Here is a 20324-nt window from a genome sequence, read left to right on the forward strand (position 1 = left end):
TATGAAGAGTTCGATAAAGTAAAGGAAGAGGATGAGCAACCACAATCAGTTATGATAAGGATGAGTAAGGGTGTTCTGAGCCCAATCCAACCAAATGCAATAGAAAGAAAACATTCCCTACAAGAATCACTTTGCGAGGATTTGGAGGAAAATAGAAAAATTCACTTTGGTGAGATGCATATCACATGAGTAATACTTAAGGCAGGGTAGAATCCGTCTGCCCTTAAGGATTAAATTCTCATCATCATCAAATTTCCACCCCATTAAGTGAATGTGATCGGATGTCTTATTGATGACGTGATGGAAGTTGGGTGACTTTAGAACTAAGTATTGAAGTTAGGAGGATGCATATCCTATCAAGAGTAATCCTCTGGGCAAAGCAAAATCCACCTACTCTTGAGGATTTTATCCTCTCCCTCCCCTAATTTCCACCACATGAGTATGGAGGAGGCGAATCATGACTTGGTGGCAAGAGATGAGAAAATGCATCATGACGAAAAATTAACTTACCTCCCCTCTTAGTTGGAATGAGAGGTTGAGTCCTGAGATTGGTTTAACAAAATCTAGTGATGAATTAGGAGATTCTATCGAAGTGTGAATATTGAATCCTTAAGAAGGGGTGGAATCGGCCCTTGCCCAAGATTTTTCCTCCAAGTCTAGTGCATATGGGTTGCTTGAAACTTGAGGGAGAACTCAAGACAACAATATTCATGTCCCCAAAGCAAAATAGGTACCTTAGGATGAATTCAATGAAGGTTAAAAAGGTCAAAACAAGGGTGAAGGAGTTAGAGGGAGTTCTTGGGAAGCAGCTGATCCCGTTGCGTTCCCAGGATTCAAAGTCTTTCGGATCATGATCTTCGCTTTCCAAACGATGAGCGCTGTAAAAGTGGTGATGCAAAGAAAATGGGGGAGGAATGAAAGCAGCAAGAATGACTAGGAGGTGGCTATTTCAATAAGCATGAATGCTATAAGGAAATGAAGGACAGTGACTAACATTCAAAGGAGCAAAGAAGGAATTCCTTAGTAGATTGCGGATTCCGCCCTCCCATGAGGATTTATCCTCCCACATATCAAAAATTTGTCTCCTATTATGAGGATCAGTTGTAACATATTGGGCAGTAATTTTGATTTAATAAGGAAATGGACATTTGAAATATTAAATCTCCTATTCATGTTGGCCTATAGAGGCCTAAAAACAATTTGAATAAATAAAGTTTATTGGCATAACTATACCTAGTTGGTTGCCACATAAGGCATCCCCCTTCAAGCTATCTACTGCCTATATAAGGAAGGCAATATGAGATCATTTCAACACTGTAATATCCTACCCAGATATTATCCCCAATTTTTTACCACAATAATTTTTAGAATCATAAACAAGAATTTATAAAATAAAAACCAGCAAATAACCCGTAAATAATCAACAACATTAAACAACAAAATACTCCAGAATTTTCTATAAACCAGCAATACAATAACAATCCAATCGTATAAACAGTGATAACAGTCAAATTGGATAGTCAGAAATGAACCTAAAATGCAACTGTGAACTCTGTCACCAATTCACCACAGTTGATGAACCGGAGCTACGTCCAATCCACCCAAGAACCTAAGGATTTGTATCCTTGGATCCCGAATAGAAGTTGAAGTTTCCTTAATTTGTCTAAGACAAAGCTCAAACCAAATCAATATCCAAGCATGCTGAAAATTAGCTCCCTCCTCTCCTTTTAAGCACATCAGGGTGACTCTTCATATTCCCTTGTTCGTCTCTTCATTTTAATTCTCTTTTCTCTTTTAATATTTCTTTTTCCCACTTGAGTGAGTAATATAACTTTATAAGCTAAAGTGACTTACTAATTCCCCTTTTTAATTTTAAAGTCACTTTACCAAAACAAGTTAATCTTCAAACATTAAAATAAATATCTTGTCAAACTCAGAAAGCCATGTATAATATCTTGTCGGAAAACTCTCAGCAAGACACTCCAAGTCTAATACTACAAAACTAGAAATACATAACCCAATTGACTTAATATAAATAGTAAGTGTCAGGACCCCCTTGCTATATTGGCTCTGATCGGCTTGAAAGTGAAGAAGCATGTGTCAAACTCATAATAACCCCTAGCAAGACCAAGTTAGCCCACAAGACCATGATGGAAAAGGCTAACAACGCGTCAAATGTAAATGGCTAGAAAAGGGGACATTACAAAATCACAAACAAATTTCCCTGCAAGAAACAGCAAGTTGCACATTCTCTAGGAGGTGACTTTCTTCTTAAGTTTGGGCACCGAGATTCTCTAGAGGTCAGCGATCTGTTAGGAGGGAGATAAAATTTTCAGGAGGCTGTAATTCTGGGTGAGGTTGAACAGATTGTCCTCAAAATTCTAAGAGGGTGGTGAGATGTCAAATCTGAAAGTGAGAATTACATATTGTTTCTGGATAAAATCTCCTTCCATTTTTAAAAATTTGCAATGGTAAAACTAAAATACTTGCAGTCAGATTTCAAAAATCTTTATGCTAGGTGTAAGACATTTGATAAGAGAGGGAAGTTTGTAAGGCAATTGATTGAAATAAAATGAGAATCTGAATTGAATTCATAACCGGATTTCACAAATCAAAGTTTGCAAGGGGAATGAATTAATCAATTTGCTTCCAATTCAAAATAATCGACCTGTCTCAAACTTCAGTTTTCTTTGAAAGCAATTAGATATTATAAGGAAAAGAGTAGGTTCAAGGATTTGGTTCTTCACTTAAGGCATTTCAAAAAAATTATAAGTGATCTTGTTGTTAAGAAATTTGATCTCGACTCTTTGATGTTGATGTAAGATGGCTTTCAGATTTCCTTTCTCTTGCTTATAAATTTTACAAACTTAATGCCCTCTTCTCTCTTATTTTGCAAGGTGATCGTTGGAAGGAGAAATGAAGAAAAGCCCAAGACTTCAAGTGACCTTCTGGTTAAGAAACTTCATCTTGACTCTTTGATGTTGATGCAAGATGGCTTTCAGATTTCCTTTCTCTTGCTATAAGTTTACAAACTTAATACCCTCTTCTCTCTAATTTTACAAGGTGATCATAAGAAGAGGACAAACGAAGAAAAGCCCAAGACGGGATGCTCGAAGACTCCAAATGAAAAGAAGATTTCATCCATAATCAAAGTACAAAGTCGGATGAAGATCAAGATGGTTCAAGATAATCAAAATCTACAAGTAGGAGAAATTTTCACCAACTTGAATTTCCGGAGAAAGTTCAACTTTACTCTAAGGGATCCCACCACGTGAAGATATCATCCAGTTCACAAATACAATCAGGTTTACAAGTTCAAGCTGCAATTTCAAGTCAAGCAATGAGTGAAATTCTACAAAATCGTGAACATTTCAAAGAGGAAGCAATTTGAGAATATGTCATCTTAAAGGAGCTGGACAATGTTGAATATCAAGAGATATTTTCTCTCCATCAAAATATTGAACAAATCTACAAGATAAGGATAGTGAGGTGGCACCTAGTTATCATCTCCAATCAGAAAATTCCAATTTCAAGCACATTCGGTCAAATAATGCCAATTGTCCAATTTTCTCACTGGCTATCAAAAGCTTTGTAATTTTCTTAGTGGCCCATGGATTAGTGCCTTCATGTAACTAGTTGACAATTTGGCAACCCTAATTAGGGTTTGTAGGGATAAATCCTAGCCCTCGATCTTGAATTGATCTTGGCCCTTCGTTGTAATTTAACAACCATAAAAAGCCAAGGCCTTCACATTTGTAATTATTAGATTAGAAGAGAAGCATTAGAGGGCTAGAAATAAAGTACATTAGCTAAGGAAGAGACTTGATCAAATTGTTGCTATAATGCTTAACAAGGTGATTGATAATTCATTGTTGGTTTTTAAGCTGGATTACTTAATGTTGCTTTGAAGTGTTGCATAGCTTCCTCAATATTTCACTTGGATTAGATTTCATTTGATGTTGAAGTAGTCTAGTTCGATGAAAGTAATTGTGGATGTTTACTTGCTTGACTCAAATAAAACCGAGCTAGTAGCCTCTTGCTAATTGTAAGTGTGCCTTGTGTGGTTAGTTGTAATTAAAAGCACTTAACTTCAATTGATATTCAATCTTTAGTTTGCACCCATTTGATGGGATTGAAGAGGAGACATTGATTTGAAAACCATTTGATTGCTCCTTACAAGCTTGCACTAGGTGGGTAGAGTCATTAAGTTACATCTAGTACTGTCCAAGTCCATTCATGATTACTTGCACTTGTAGTTAGAAGTAGTAGTAAAAGTTAAGTTGAAGTGGGAAATTGGAAAATCAAGACTAGATTTTCGTTGCACAATGTGAAGCCAAATCTTTAGAAGTCCAAATGATTGATATCCATTAAATGAATAGCGTTAAGTCCGACTAAGTGATTACCAGCAAATTAAATTAATTCACTAATTGAGTATCTTCAATTGAAGGAACCATGAAGTCATTTCATGATCTTACTTTGCACACTTAGCATGAAAAGTGACCTTATAACAAGAGAGGATTGAATATTTGGTGTTTCATTCTAAAACATTGAGTTTTTTATTATCCATGTTGTAGTGGAATAAAACTCACATCAAAAGTGGTGTACATGAGATGTGTTCTTAGCATATCTAACATATTATTTCTTTTATGAATTGCTAGATTCTTTAATTTATTCATTTATCCTCCTAAGGACTCCTCACTCAATACACCCGCTCATATGGATGACAAGAGCCACATTAGGCCAAGAGGAATCAATATAGGCTCTTAGGCCTAGGGTATAGGATTAATGGATTAAGGACACCTCACCAAGTACACACCCTCATATGGATGACAAGAGCCACAGAAGGCCAAGGCATGGTTAGCGGCTCTTGAGCCTAAGGTAGAGGATTAATGGATTATGGACACCTCACTAGGTACACCTCCTCACATGGATGGCAAGAGCCACATGAGGACAAGAGGGATGATTACCCACTCTTGGCCAAGGGTAGAGGATTAATGGATTATGGACACCTCACCAAGTACAACCCCTCAAATGGATGGAAAGAGCTACGTAAGGTTAAGCGTGGTGATTATGAGCTCTTGGCCTAAGGTAGAGGATTAATGGATTATGGACACATCAATAGGTGCACCCTGTTAAGTTTTTGAACCAAAATATAATCCATGCAATAATTAGTACATTTAAAAAGAAAACTAGACACAAATTTACCCCAGGTAAACCCTCATACTCGAGGGAAAAACCGAATCACACCTAAAATCTCAAAAAGAATAAAAGGATTCTCACTTATGATTGAAATCTCCAACCAATCAATCAATAAGCCTGACTTTTCTCTTATCAAAAAGTCCCAAAGTCTTCTAGTAAGACCGACTAATTACAAATGTTATGATTCTTACAATCAGAACAACAATCCTTATTAGAATAATTCCAAAATTGCAATACAAAATATAAAAATCAGCACTTCTACATAGTGCGATAATACTCAGGACACAAATTATGAGATTACAATAACTAAAAATGCGATGTCGCTAATAAACTCTCAGAGCCAAAAGAATATAAACACTCCAAGATGCCAACACTACTTATACACAATACCATTAAATATGATCAAAACTATCAGACCCAAATGAAGTGACATGAGTGAGTTTTTATTTCTCCATTGAATCACATAGAAGCTAAAGTGGCTTGCGTGGATGACCAAGGGTCAATGGTTGCTATGAATCAATGATTCCCCCATAACATTAATCAACAAGTGCAAATAAAAGACGATGCCATCTCCAAGCTACACATTAGTCTCTACTGCCAAGTCATTGCATTCGTGAGCCCAAGCCATTGCATACTCAGCAGTTATAAATAGTGAACAAATAGAAATAAATTAATATGAGAATCGATGCCAGTTGAACAAAGTTACAACAGCTATAACTGAATACACACGACCCTAAATCGTAAATTTCAAACTCATCACAAATGCAAATCATCACAGATATGAAGGATCTCTATCGCAATTAACAGAACACTAACACTCCCTCTTAGCAAGAGAGATCAGACATATGAAAAGGTGCCTCTCAACTTGACAAGCACAATGGAGTCAACAAAAATCTCATCATGGATTTTCTCAATACAAAATTGTCTCAATATATTAACATTCAACATACCTACTCCGAGAAGGTGAATCAAAAAATAAAGAATAATAAAGTCATTGAGTCATGCACACGACTTCCACCATAGGTACTCCCAGAGGGTAAATACACCTTAGCTACTCCCAAAGGGTGGAACAAGGTATTTCACCTTGAACTTCCCTAGCAAAGAAGAACTCAATAACAAGGGATTCTACCTCGAACTTCTCTCACAAAGAATAACTCATTAACAAGGGATTGAACCTCGAACTTCTCACAAAGAACTCATTAAAGCATATAAAAGATCATCTAAATATCAAGACTCCCTCTCAACAGGAGCAGCATTCTCATAGCTTTGATTATCACAACACCAAAAAGTTGGCTCCAATGTTTGCGGCTTAAAATTGCAATACAAGATATATATTAGAACCAGCACTTCTACAGAGTGCGATAATACTCAGGACTCACAAAATTCTGAGATTACAATAACTAAAAATATGATGATGTTGATAAACTCTCAAAGCCTAGTGAATATAAAAACTCCAAGACGGTAACGCTACGTATACACACCACCATTAAAATACAATCAAAACTGTTGGACCTGAATAAAGTGACATGAGTGAGTTTTTATTTCTCCATTGTGTCACATTGAAGCTGAAGAGACTTACGTGGAAGACCAAGGGTTGACGGTTACCATGAAACAATGAGTCCCCCATAAAATTAACCAACAACTACAAATAAAAAACAATGGCATCTCCGAACAATACACAAGTCCCTACTGCCAAGCCACAGCATTCATGAGGTCAAGTCATTGCATACTCAGTAGTTATGGACGGTGAACGAAATAGAAAAGAATTAATATAAGAATTGAGGCTAGCCTCACGAAGCTCCAACAGCTATAACTGAATACACATGACACCAAATCATGAAATTCAAACTCATATCACATACGCAGATCATCACAAATATGATGGATCTCTATCACAGCTAACAAAACATTAACAAACCCCCTCATATGGATGGAAAGAGCCACATGAGGCCAAGAGGAATGGTTATCAGCTCTTAGGCATAGGGTAGAGGATTAATGGATTATGGACACTTCACTAGGTACACCCCCTCATTTGGATGGCAAGAGCCACAGGAAGCCAAGAGGAGTGGTTATCAACTCCTAAACCTAGGGTAGATGTTACATCCCAAATTTTGACCTAATTTTAAACTTGTTCATAACCGTTGAATTTAACGAATTATTTTTTCATGATCATGTGAAATAGGTAGTTATTTATATATGTTGTATTAACTGTTAATGAAGATGGTCATTAACCAATAACTGTTATTAGGTGATTAGCAGTTGTTTGATTTAAAATAACGATTAATATGCTTTTATGAATTATTATGGAATTATTATTATGGCGAAAGTGTTTTTCATGGGTGATTGCAGGAGAAGATGAAGAGGGGGGAAGCATTGCTAAATGGGATCAGCGGAATGGGATGTTTGCTTAGTTCAATCACCAGGATTGGCAAGTATGACCTTAAACTTCCTTGGAAGGGATGCGATAACTTGATCATAGGATACATTTATGGGATCCGCATGAGCTATTAAGAAAATAATCTAGGAAAAGGCAAGAGCCTACAACACAATGGTAACTTGTGAGCCTCTTATGTGGGAGGTCTTGGGTTCGAATTTGCATCACATAAAAAATAATTAATAATAACAAATTATTATTATTAAACTAGGCTTCGGCTGTTTACCGATCCCAAAAAAAAAAGAAAATACTCTAGGAAAAACATAAAATAATCTAATTTTTAAAAAAATAAAACATACCTCGCGATTTTTAAATGATCTTCATCATATTATTATAATAAATACTTACGTACATATAAATATAAAAATGAAATGGCACCAATAAATTATAATAACATAATTTAACGATGTCACCCCATTTATATACTTACATGAACGTATACAAATATATATTATAATAACAATTAAAAATTATAATCTTTCCAATTCTTCTTTCCAACTTCTTATTTTATTCTTTCCTCTCTCTCCATAATCGATTTAATACTTGGAATTCAAATGGTTTTAAATCTTTAAAACCAATGGAAGCCGAGACGTCACAGCTAGTCTTTTAAATAGAAGCCATGATTGCAGTCGGACACCATTGTTTCCATTTTTACCTTCTTTTCTGCCACCGTTCCAAGCTCCTTGTTTGCAATAAGCCGAGTTCTTTTATCACAATAATTTTATACATCCGCCAACACCCTCAAATTACCAATTCAACCTTGATCGGTTTGTGTGATACAACTGAGCCGAGCAAGATTCCTGGCTAGACTATTGAGGTTAGAAGACAAGAGGGTGCCGGTCATAAGCCAAGTGCGGCAAACCATATTTATCAAGTCATGAAGTACTTCCCTACGGTTTTATTCTTTCCTTTGTTTGAATGTAATTTCTACTGCTGCTGGCTAGGCATAGAAGTCCATTTATTTTCTTAAGACTATGATCATCATATGTAGCCTGTTGACAGTCTCCTGCGAGTTATAGAGAGTTTCCCATTTTTATTTCTCATTGTATCCTAAACCATCATTAAAGAAGTTGAGTGGTAACTTTGATTAAGGAGTCTCATAATGTTGTAAAAACCATCATGAATAATAACGATATCATTAGCAAGATTTATGCTGTCTCAAACCATGAAAAAGATATTAAGAGCAGAATGCTCATCCAATGCACCTGGGAATCACTGGCAATGAAGCCACAAAAGGTGAAGAGGTGAAAAAGGGCAGAGTGCTCATAAATTTTAATGCACCTAGGACTCACCGGCTGGTAGCCATGAAATGGTGAAGAGGTGGAACAAATCTGCAAGAAAACAAAGAAGAAATCAGACTTGAATAACTTTTTAAAAAATATGCTCAATAGCTCACGCTTATCCCTGAAATGGAACCTGTTGTCAAGTCGAGCAGTGGTGATCAGGCCAATGAACCCATCAGAAATCCTTGGCCAAGATAGTTTATAGGCATGTTTTCCATCTAATGATCACTTGATGTCGGTAGTGTCAATTATGTAAGCATGTCTGTTTCATAATTGAGCGGACATTCAAAACATCAAGATGCTCAGGTGGCTAGACTAAAGAACATCCCAAGCCCGATCCCGAGGTAGGGAGGGTCATTCTAATTTAATAGAATGTGTGGGGATAAGTATGGTCCAAGGTTGGGAGGTTAAGCCTATGTCAATGCTTCTCCTCTCACCAATGTCGAGGCTTGCACAGCCAGCTAAAGATCCACCAATGATGTTTGTATGTTCCTTTCTTTTCTTGTTAAGCATTTACTTTATTTATCAATTGATCGTGAATACAGATATGATAGATAGTCGTTAATCTAGTTATTTAAGCTGAACATGATTACAGTTATGAGTAGTTAATCATTGAACCAGTTATTTCAATTGAATATGATTATAATTTATTTTCTGTTGATCATGTATACAGATATGATAGATAGTCATTAATCTAGTTATTTCAGCTGAACATGATTAGAGTTATGAGTAGTTAATCGTTGAACCAGATATTTCAATTGAATATGAATATAATTTATTTCTGTTAATCATGTATACAGTTATGATAGTTAGTTGTTAAGCTATTTATTTCAGCTGATCATGAATTGCAGTTATGAATAGTTAATCATTGATCTTGAATATGATTATTGTTTAATTTTCAGTTAAAAGTAGTTAATATCATGGGAAAGGGATTCAGTTATCTATATATAATGCTGGGAGTTTTTAGTTAAAACTGTCTACGTTTTAGATATGGAAATCCGTTTGTTACAGTAGAGGGTTAATACGATGGATTCCTTAATACGTACACCCCCACATAGGCATGGCAGGGGCCACATATGGCCAAGAGGGGTGGCATCCGCTCTTGTGTCTAGGATAGAGAATTTATTAAGCCACCCCAATATGCCATCTTATTGTTGGATTCCACTAATAGACTAAATATACCTTATGGTTAATTTAATGATCCTAACCCTAGTTGAAATGATATATGTTTTTAATAGCTCTAACAAGGAAGATCTATTTTCTGTATTATGTGGCAATGATTTACTAACATTTTGCAGGATCTGAGACAGGTACATAATATTACTAATTTTATTCTACATCTTGTTCTACCTGGAATTGTGATTTAGGAAAGAAAACTAGGGAATTTACCAAAGAGACCATCACATAGAAAACTGCCAAATTGAAGCTGTACTAACAGATTTGTCCCAGTGCCTCAAAATCCAGGCTGTATCAACATGCCACAGCATATCTGAACCAGATCTAAATAATTCAGTGTATTTGCATAATAACCAAGAGTTAATTAAAACAATTTAGTGATTTACTCTACTGACATATTTACCCACACAAACCCGCCATTGGGTATCAACCAAAAGCCAACAATACATTTGAAACCTGGAATCATTAATTTGAAGTGACTAGAACAATTGTCTCTGTTGCCTACCACTTATACAGACCTTTTCCGAAAAAACTTTTGTTTGGATACTAATCTGGAAAACTAATCCATTGCATGAATAAATAGTACAAGAAGAATCATCAATTGTTTTATCTATGTTCCACAGTGACACATCCTCTAGGTTTTTTCACCCATTCCGGGGTATTTTAATTTTACCCATCCTCACACTGAGGACAAATCAGAAATGTTACCAGGGATCCTTATAAATTTTAATTTAGGAAATATTTTTGGTACAGCTCAGGAATGGCAGGGCACAGCTGGCCATCTCAGGGACGGTCATCCCTATGGCCCAGACTGCAAAAAGTGCAATTTAAATAGATAACACACCAAAATGAGAGAAAAGGGGGAGCATAACAGTTGTGTAACTGAGACAGATTTGTGAAACGCCTGGTGTGCAATTCCCAGATCCAGATTGATACAAATCAATATCAACAGCTGCATTACATATGCTACAAGTCACAGGCGTTGTTTGACTGATAACAATCTGATTTTTTCTCCCCTTGCAGTTCTAAGAAATTTTAATGGAGAACATGCACTAAATTTAGAATAAGATATTGGCAATGATGCCTAAATGAATACAAAAAGAAAAAGATGAATGTTTACACCACTCTTACCATGCTGAATGAGCTATGTACTGAAGAGATTATGAACTATTTCCTTTTAAATGAAAGCCAAAGTGAAATTTATGAGATAGAAAGTATTGGGCAACATTGATACATTTTATTCAAAGCACCAAACAATGATTATAGAATCTACTATAATATTTAAAGGGAGTCAAACCAGTTTGACAGAAAGGTATAGTTATTGTCAACAAATTTTAAAAAAATGTATTAATAATGCACGTGCCCCATGTTTTATATCAAAATCTTCTATTTCCAGCTTTTATAGGTCATTTTGTAGTTGCAACCTGTAGCCTTTGAACATTTTTCTGTAATTTTTTATAATATATATGCACATCACCTATCATGAATTCTCAATTGAGCTATAACGTTATATAATATGGTTCTCTAATGTATATAACAAATGTCTTATATACTATGTTGACAGAGTCTCAAGACAGGGGGAAGGGGGATGCAAGGATGGATCTCAGAGATTGAGAGACAAAAGGCCTAAACCAGAGGGCAGCAGTAGGATTATGGTGTGGTGGTGGAGGAACGCTGATGGGCGATGATGGAATTTCCACAATCTTATCACTATATTCCTTGCTATTTTATTTTTAACTGCACTTTTTGAGCTGAATGATACTGAGATAAATGATGATTTCTAGAGCACTTGGGAGACATAAGCGAGTCCCAAGGGGATCCCAGGGTCATTCCAGCAGCTCTATACTCTCCCCAAAACAGGGGATCATCCTCAAAATGTCCTAACCATCTCCAAAGACTCTGTGGAGGTGGTGGAATGCCATTTTCGCCAACTCCCCACAACAATGAATCATCGGATCCCCCGCCCCTGTAGAGGACATTGGCGCACATCCCTGTGGGAAAACTGCTTACATATGAATAATTGAAAAATTCTCTTTTTTTATTAATTACCTCTGGACTCCTAGCTCAGTTGACCCAAAATGAATCCTGCTATCCCCTGCCATTGCTATCCCAGAAACTCTGGAACGTAGATTTTATTCAACGCATCCCCAGAGTATGTTGGCAACAATGTGTATGCATATGTTACCTAACTCTCTTGAAAAGTATTCCATTCAACATTACAACAGAGGCTTCTATTACTGTTAAATCATGGTTCTAAAACACAGCACTATTAATGAGGTATACTGTATCTTCGATTTGTTGAGTTTCTCAGATCACTACAAATGTAATAACATTGTTTGGTTTTGGTATATGTGTTCCAAATGCAACATCCTCTTAAATTTATATTGAGGATAGGCCATGAATAGACGTGACCCTTCATGGTACATGTCTATTCATTTATCAGATAGTTAATAATAACAAATTTAATCTATTATATATATATATATAACCTTATATCTCAATATAAAGAGCACACATATATATAAATAATATATAGGTTTATCCAACTAAAGCTATCAAACATCAACACTCCCTCTTAGCTTAAAAGGATAAACACATAAGAATAAATATTACTTCAATGTGATATTACAAATAACAATTTTAAGGATATCTCAGAAGATTTCCACCATTTGATATCGCATTCAATATCATGAGTTTGTTGTCACAATTTGATTTCCACCACCCAAATAAGGTTTGTTATCATATCTGATATCAAGAGTATTGGCCTCCCAGAATATCAATGATATTCACCAAGTACTCAAAAGGTTTTGATATCACATTTGATATCAAGAGTATTGGTCTCCCAAAATATCAATGATATTCACCAAGTACTCAAAAAGTTTTGATATTATTAGTATCGGTCTCCCAAAAAGTTTTGATATCATGAGTATTGGTCTCCCAGATTATGATATTCACCAATTACTCAACAATGTTTGATATCACATCTGATATCATGAGTATTAATCTCCCAGAATATCAATGATATTCACCAAATACTAATGGCCTCCTAAAATGTTGAGATGCAAGACATTCACTGTATACTCAATTTATTAGATCTCATAATACAAGTTATTGTAAGATTGTCACCTTACAATAACTTCTGCAAATACAAGTGACATCATTTGGGAAGTTGTCACTTCCTCATTATACACAGGAGGTAGACCCAATAGTCATGAATCCAGTCCTCTTGACTACTACAATTTAGTGATCAGTAGAGAATCCATCTCAACATGGTCTACTCCCTCTAAATCAGTACGACTGGGATCACCGAGGGTTGATTAAGCCATATCTTCTATCTGCTCTCTCTCTTTCAAAGTTGCCTCTAATAAAATGTTAGACTCCCTCTAAATCTCAATCTCACCCTTTTTCTATAATAACATTCACAGAAGAAAAAATCAAGGCAAATAGCTCTTATAGTAATAAAAGTCACCTTTAATAATTATTCTCAATAATATTATTATTATATTTTAACTTTAAAAACATTTTAAAAATATATTTTGATTAATCACCTATATATAAATGAATTAGAAAATTTCGGACATTATATATATACAAATTTATCCCTCTCTATATATAATGATCACATTTATATTGTACCATTCAATAAGAATAATTTTGAAAGAATATTTACAATATTTAAATTACCTTACATATACATATCTTCGTATTAAATACCTTCCATATAAATAATGCAAATAACTAACATTATATTTTATTATAATAGTATGAAAAGAAACCTCACATAATATAATATATACTTACATAATAAAATATATACCTACGTTAGTGGTCAATACTCAAACCAATCATTTTGTGCTTGTTGTGGAAGAAGAAATGACAATGGAAGGATCATAGAGCTCATACATGGTGTTGAAGTCCGGTACCTCTGTGATTTCCACCAGGAATATCACTCCAAAATTCTTGATGGTCTCTGGCACACTCGAAATAACCTCGTCCATCTGCATGCAAGTATCATCCCAGTCATGCCCAGACCTGATTACCACAAGTCGCTCCTCGTCTGCCAGAATCAATCTCTCATCATAATGTAAACGATGAGATGCTTGTGGAAGGCTCAATGATAGTGGTTACAAATCATTAACGGCTACCACATAGACTTGGCGGTAGATCATAACACCCACTAATGACATTTCATAAATTGTCAAATACAATGCATGGAGAGAAAAACGTGAACAGAACTGATGTTCATGCACTATAACCAATCATATCTGCATGATGCCCATTCGTACATACACACATGAAGACTTCAGTCATACCATATGCTATTATTCTCAAGGCTCCTCAATCACGATGAATCGATGCAGTTTGAACATGAGAGGAACAGCTGGAACAAAATTAAAGAAAAAATATATTCCATTATCACTTATGCGTGTCTTTTCCTTCTATACTAAGGATAGAGTCTCACACTCCAAATATGAAGATCCACATAAGATATTACGAATCCAATTAGTTTCCATTTGTTCTGTCTTCTTATTATGACATCTTATGGTTGACCGATTTATTATTTGCAATATTATTATTGTGATCTATAGATGATGAGTGCACTCAACGTAAATCCACCAGGCATAATAAATTGAAGAAACTCTCAATTCACGAGTCTCCAGAATTTATATTGGGTGAATAACTGTACAATGATATCCTTGTATAATTTTTCACTGTCAGAGAAGAACCATGATTTGCCAAGGAATTATTTGTGGCTCTAATAAATTCAAGGTGACTTAAAATCTTGATGTTACGATGTTACTTCATTACACTTTCCATAATGTCAACGAAATATTCTTTCGATTAAAAAGAGAAATTACTGCTTCCTTTTCTATATTATTTGCAGTTTGGCTCTGATACCATGTTGAGTTACTCAAATCGCTACAAATGTAATAACATTGTTTGTTTATGGTATGTGTTCCAAATGCAACATCCTCTTAAATTTATATTGAGAAAATGCCATGAATAGACATGTCCCTTCATGGGACATGTCTATTCATTGATCAGATAATTAATAATAACAAATTTAATCTCATATATATATATATATATATATATATATATATATATATATATATATGTATGTATGTATGTATGTATGTATGTATGTATTTCTCATATAACAATAACCTTATATCTCAAATATAAAGAACACACACACACATATATATATAAATTATATATAGGTTTATCCGTCTAAAGCTATCAAACATCAATATGATTTGCATAACTAGCTTATAGATCCTCCTTACCAAAATTAGTTCATATATTTCAGTTCAATGGATCACTCAAGCAACCAAAAGCACTGTGGAGAGGAAATAGGGAGGACTTGTAAGTAATTCAACTTCCAGAAGCATGTTCAGTATCCCACCATGGAGACACTATTAGGCTAAAGGTTTTATTAATTCTGAATGCATTTTTGAGGTCAAACATTCACTCTGGCGTTTCAGAAGCAACAAATGGAAAAAGATTTTCAATATTCCTTAATGGAGACAAAGGCTATTAGCAGCCAGATTCTGATAAAAATTATATAATGGAAGTAAGGTGGTGTTAATTGTGTTCGTCAAACGGCTTTTTGAAATTCATTTTGTTTGGTTCTTGCATGACATCTACTCTGCAAGGTTTCTATATGCTGTTGTCAAAGGCTTTTCCAAGGTTAGCATTGCTTTAAAAGGGCACTTGATTGCATACCATGAAGACCTCTAGATTATAAGATCACAGACATCCATGCAAGAAGAGGAACAGCACAAATGGAAATGTCATGTATTTAATGCATGCAACGACAGAATACAGATAACATGTATAGAAAATGAATCCTCTGCCACTGAAGTTGAGGTCAAGTAATGTACAAGTTCCAGAATTTACATACATCATCTGCTTCTTCACGGAGTTTACGTAATCGTTCTTCTTCAAGCCACTGTGCTTGCTCTGCAAGTTTCTTTTTATAAGCAGACGTAACAAATTTTTCCTTGTCTGCATACAAGTGATCTTCCTTGCTTCTTTCCTTTGCAAGTTGTCTTTCATAAATTATTTCTTGTTCTTGCTTTCGAACCTGAGCTTTGTGAATGAGCTTCCCAATATATTTGGACTGCCCAGAGTCAAAAAGATATTTTAGTGATTAAACAATTACTTCAATGAAAACTGAAGGTACCTGCACTAAATCCAAATTCATAAGCAGTAGTTTACAATGAAAATTAAATTAATTAAAATATCTTTCTACCATTTTCTAACATAGAAATGCATGCAAACTACAGTAAATGAATACATGCTGAGCACATCAGTCCAACAAAAGGATAATGTATAAATTTAAAAATATCACGATACAAGAAACAAGCACAAGATTGGTTTTTAAATTTCAAAAGAAGCATGTACACTAAATTAGAAAATTTCTATTTGGTCACTAATATAAGTAATTTCATCTAATACTCACTGATCAAAATTAGGCCACTGAAGTTGTAATATGCTAGGGCTAAACAAAAACTTTTAGGGTGATAACCCTGGGAGACCCAGACATGCAACTTAATCAACAATATGAACTTATAAGGTTTCAAACTTGCTTCCTAAGGCTGGGGTACCACAGAAGGGAGCCTCCTAAAATATAGAGCTGGAGCTCCTCGCTACCTTTTAGGAATATTTCAAAGATGGTGGTCAAATGAATTTTGTCATCTAGTTCGACTTCAAACCTTATACACCGACATTTATAGATGCTGGTGGTCTTGTGAACCCAATAACTTTTTCTTCCATATTTTGTGCATTAAAAAATATGTAAAAAACTATTTTTCCTCCAAAATCATTTTTTTAAGAAAATTCTGAAATTAAATGTTTGACAAGTGGCAAAATGCTTTCTTAAGCTAGTGGGGCAATTTCTAGCCCCACCCCTTTTTCACCTACTTAAATATCCAACACTAAAAAGTAGGAGCTCCTATTTTCAAGGAAAATATTTCAAATAGTTCCATAGCCAAACCAAATTTTCATTTCTATTTAGTCGCTGATATGGGTAAATTTCATTTAATAATCACTTGTCAAAAGAAAGTCACTGAATGTTGTAATATGATAGGGCTAAACAAAGACTTTTAGGGTGATAACCCTCGGAGACCAAGGCATGCAACTTGATCAACAACATGAACTTATAAGGTTTCAAACTCGCTTCCTATTGTTGAGGTCCTGTAGAAGGGAGGTTCCTAACAAATAGAGAAAGAGTTGCTTGGTACTTTTTAGGAATATTTCAAAAGTGGTGGTCCCATGAATTTTGTACTCTACTTCAACTTCAAATTGTAAATAACAATATTAAGGAAGTAGGTGGTCTCATGAATACACTTAGTTTTCCTTATTTTGTACATTAAAAGAATAAGTAAAAGAACCATTTTCCCTCCAAAATCATTTTTCAAGAAAGTTCTGAAATTAAATATTTGAGAAGTGACCAGAAGCATTCCTAAGCATACGTAAGCTAGTTGCACGGGTTGCTTTCAATGAAAAACACCAACAAAAAGCAAGCGAAGAAAACCCTCAAAATTGTAGACCAGAAAAACCTTTAAAATTTTGAAAACGATTTCCCTAGATACACCATGATTTTTCATATGAAAATTGCAAAAAACTACTACCAAAAAAATAGGTGAAAGCTATGATTTTTTATAAAACTATCACCAAAAACTGCCTAAGCTCTGATACCGTTTTATGAAAATGTATATTCATAAAAGATTAATTACAATAATAGAGAAGAGGGTTCAGCATGTCTACAACTGCACCTGGCCCTTCCTTGAGGATTCAGCCCCATCAACACCACCAGCAACAAAGGCCCCCCAAATCCGGTTCCAGCCATGCCAACAGAGACTATGTTCTCATCTTCGTTCCCAATCACACCAATAGAGACTAAGTGCAGAAGTTTAGGATTAATAAGAGTGCATAGATTGCAACTGGGGATCAGGCTTGAGAGATAGGAATGGCCCAAAGGGATATTGGAAAGGCAACAAATAGATCGAAGCGGTGGAGTGATGAGGTAGATCGGTTTTTCCCAATTCAGGATCTCAGGGAAAAACTTTCTCATGATTCGGCTACTAGGGCATCTTCGGTTCCCCAAAGGGTTTCTCACTTGAGTCGATGGGTGGATGGATCAGTACATTCTTTGCCTAAAAATACACCTCATTGGGTTTTCCAATCTAGTGCTTGGGTGGATAAAGCTTGGCCTAAATGTTATCAAAACCCAACTCGCATTCATGCAAATCAATATTGGGGTGCTTGTTTTCACAAAATGGGACGATAGAGACCGAAGAAAAGGGTAACTTTTGATATCTGCGAGCCCATCTCCCCGTCCCATCTAGTTAAATCTCATCTTGATCAAGCAGCTTCCCCAATTGCTCACCAAGTTTTTAGTCAATCGAAAGGGACTTGTTGGTTCCCAAAACCGTAGATTAGAATCCTACAAGCCTTGCCTGCTCGATGTTGGAATATCTAATCAGTTGTGGCCAACTTGACGGGATTGATCGATACGATCCAAATCCCTTGCACTTCTGGTTCTGCAAAACCAAGGCAGATGCACCTGATCCTGGATAACAAACTTGGATCCAAGACATTTATGGCAGATTGATTTAGTGCAAAGACAGTTTCCCAAAATGGCAAAAGGTTAAGGAAACTTCTAGATTGCTAATAGTGAGTATTGATCTTCGAAAATACGATTACTTTAATAAACTTGTGAATGCTGAAATAAGATCAAAAGTGAATTATTAAAACAAATAGATATCAAACCCTTAAAGGAAAGAGATTAAATTATTGCCAGCATATAGATTGAGAATTATGAGCGAGTTATTAATCAGTGCTGAAATTTAAAAGGGTGATAGAGTCAAAACTATATGTTTTCACATACAACTCTATGATATTATGTATATTAAATCTATAAACAATTCAATTATCAAGATGCGTCAAATCACTTCGTATTCATGCATATTTGAACTAGTCTATGATGTTTTAACCCTTATAGAGACAAAATAGATACAAATAAGGAAACAATCATAATATTCCACAATATTTGTATTTATCGAGTTTAAATAGCAACGATCAATTTGATGCACTTATCCTAATAACAAATTATTAATAGAAAATAAAGATGATCATAAAGGACAAACTATATAGTATTTTAACTCTAAAACAAATAAAAAATCTTACTGATTATATTGTGGAAAAAATCTTATTGAAGACACTCAGATGCTGATGCTCCACCCAACACAATTTGATGTCAAACAATAGCGAAATTTATGCCCAATAATTCAATATCTAGGAGCTTGGTTCAAACTTCAATCTTCTCCAAGGAAGGAGTTTAAATAACACATGCTTCAGAATATGCAGAAAGTTTTTGTATATATGAATGGTGAATAAAGCCTTCATATAGATGTCTGTGATTCACTCCATACTTTCCGGCTTTGCTTGTGACATGAAAAGTGATTATGAATATCCTGTCTTATTTGCTTCAAACTACCAGATATACATCTGATGTGGAGAATGACGTTTCCAGTATATAAATTATAAATCTTTTTGGCACTGCGTGGAGGATGACTTGGGCACGGTGCATTATAAATCGATGATAGATTTCCAATATCATTCGATGACCTGTGATGCTATTGTCATTTTCTCTAGTCCTCTCCAATAGTTGATATGGAATTGATAAGAAGCCTAATGACGACAAACCCTCATATCCTATGTGCGTGGAAAGGCAATCACAATAATACTCTTGCTTCATTAGTTCCAGCACCATTGTCTTTGAGTGTAAGTCGTTGTGTACATTTTATTATTATTTGTTATTTCCCTTCATATCGATGACTAGGAAATCCTTCTATCCATTTCTAGTTCCCCAATAATATTGAACATATGTTGGATCCATCTTTCTATATTGTCTATGTATATTGTAGCAGCCACCTTTTATTCTGGTAAAAATTTGTCACTTATCCTCCTCAGTTCCTTCTGACGTCGATGCCTCAATAGCATAGGGAAAAGATGGTATAGTAAAATCATTCACAGAGGCACCTTCATAATGATTGCATGGCTCCCTCCAATATGCTGACTTGTCTCTTAACACCTACGGCAGACATATGTGTCTGAATGCTGCTCTATTTGTTAATACTCCAGATGTATGCCAATGCTCCCGTGCTTCATTATACATGTTGTGTGTCACTGGACTCTTCTGTCTACAGGCCGGCTTTCTT

General features: G+C 35.2%; 1 protein-coding gene across 1 annotated transcript in view; it reads right to left on the reverse strand.

Moving 5' to 3' along the window:
• Positions 1-20324, reverse strand: part of LOC149542272 (uncharacterized) — a 75681-nt gene that overhangs the window by 37012 nt on the left and 18345 nt on the right. Inside the window, exon 3 of the mRNA XM_089797267.1 lies at positions 16001-16219. Coding sequence (XP_089653393.1) covers positions 16001-16219 — 219 coding nt within the window. The remainder of the gene's footprint in view (positions 1-16000; positions 16220-20324) is intronic.

This window comes from Cupressus sempervirens, chromosome 8 (assembly GCF_028749045.1).
Source record: "Cupressus sempervirens isolate cs-2001-9-10 chromosome 8, ASM2874904v1, whole genome shotgun sequence".
NCBI lineage: Eukaryota > Viridiplantae > Streptophyta > Pinopsida > Cupressales > Cupressaceae > Cupressus > Cupressus sempervirens.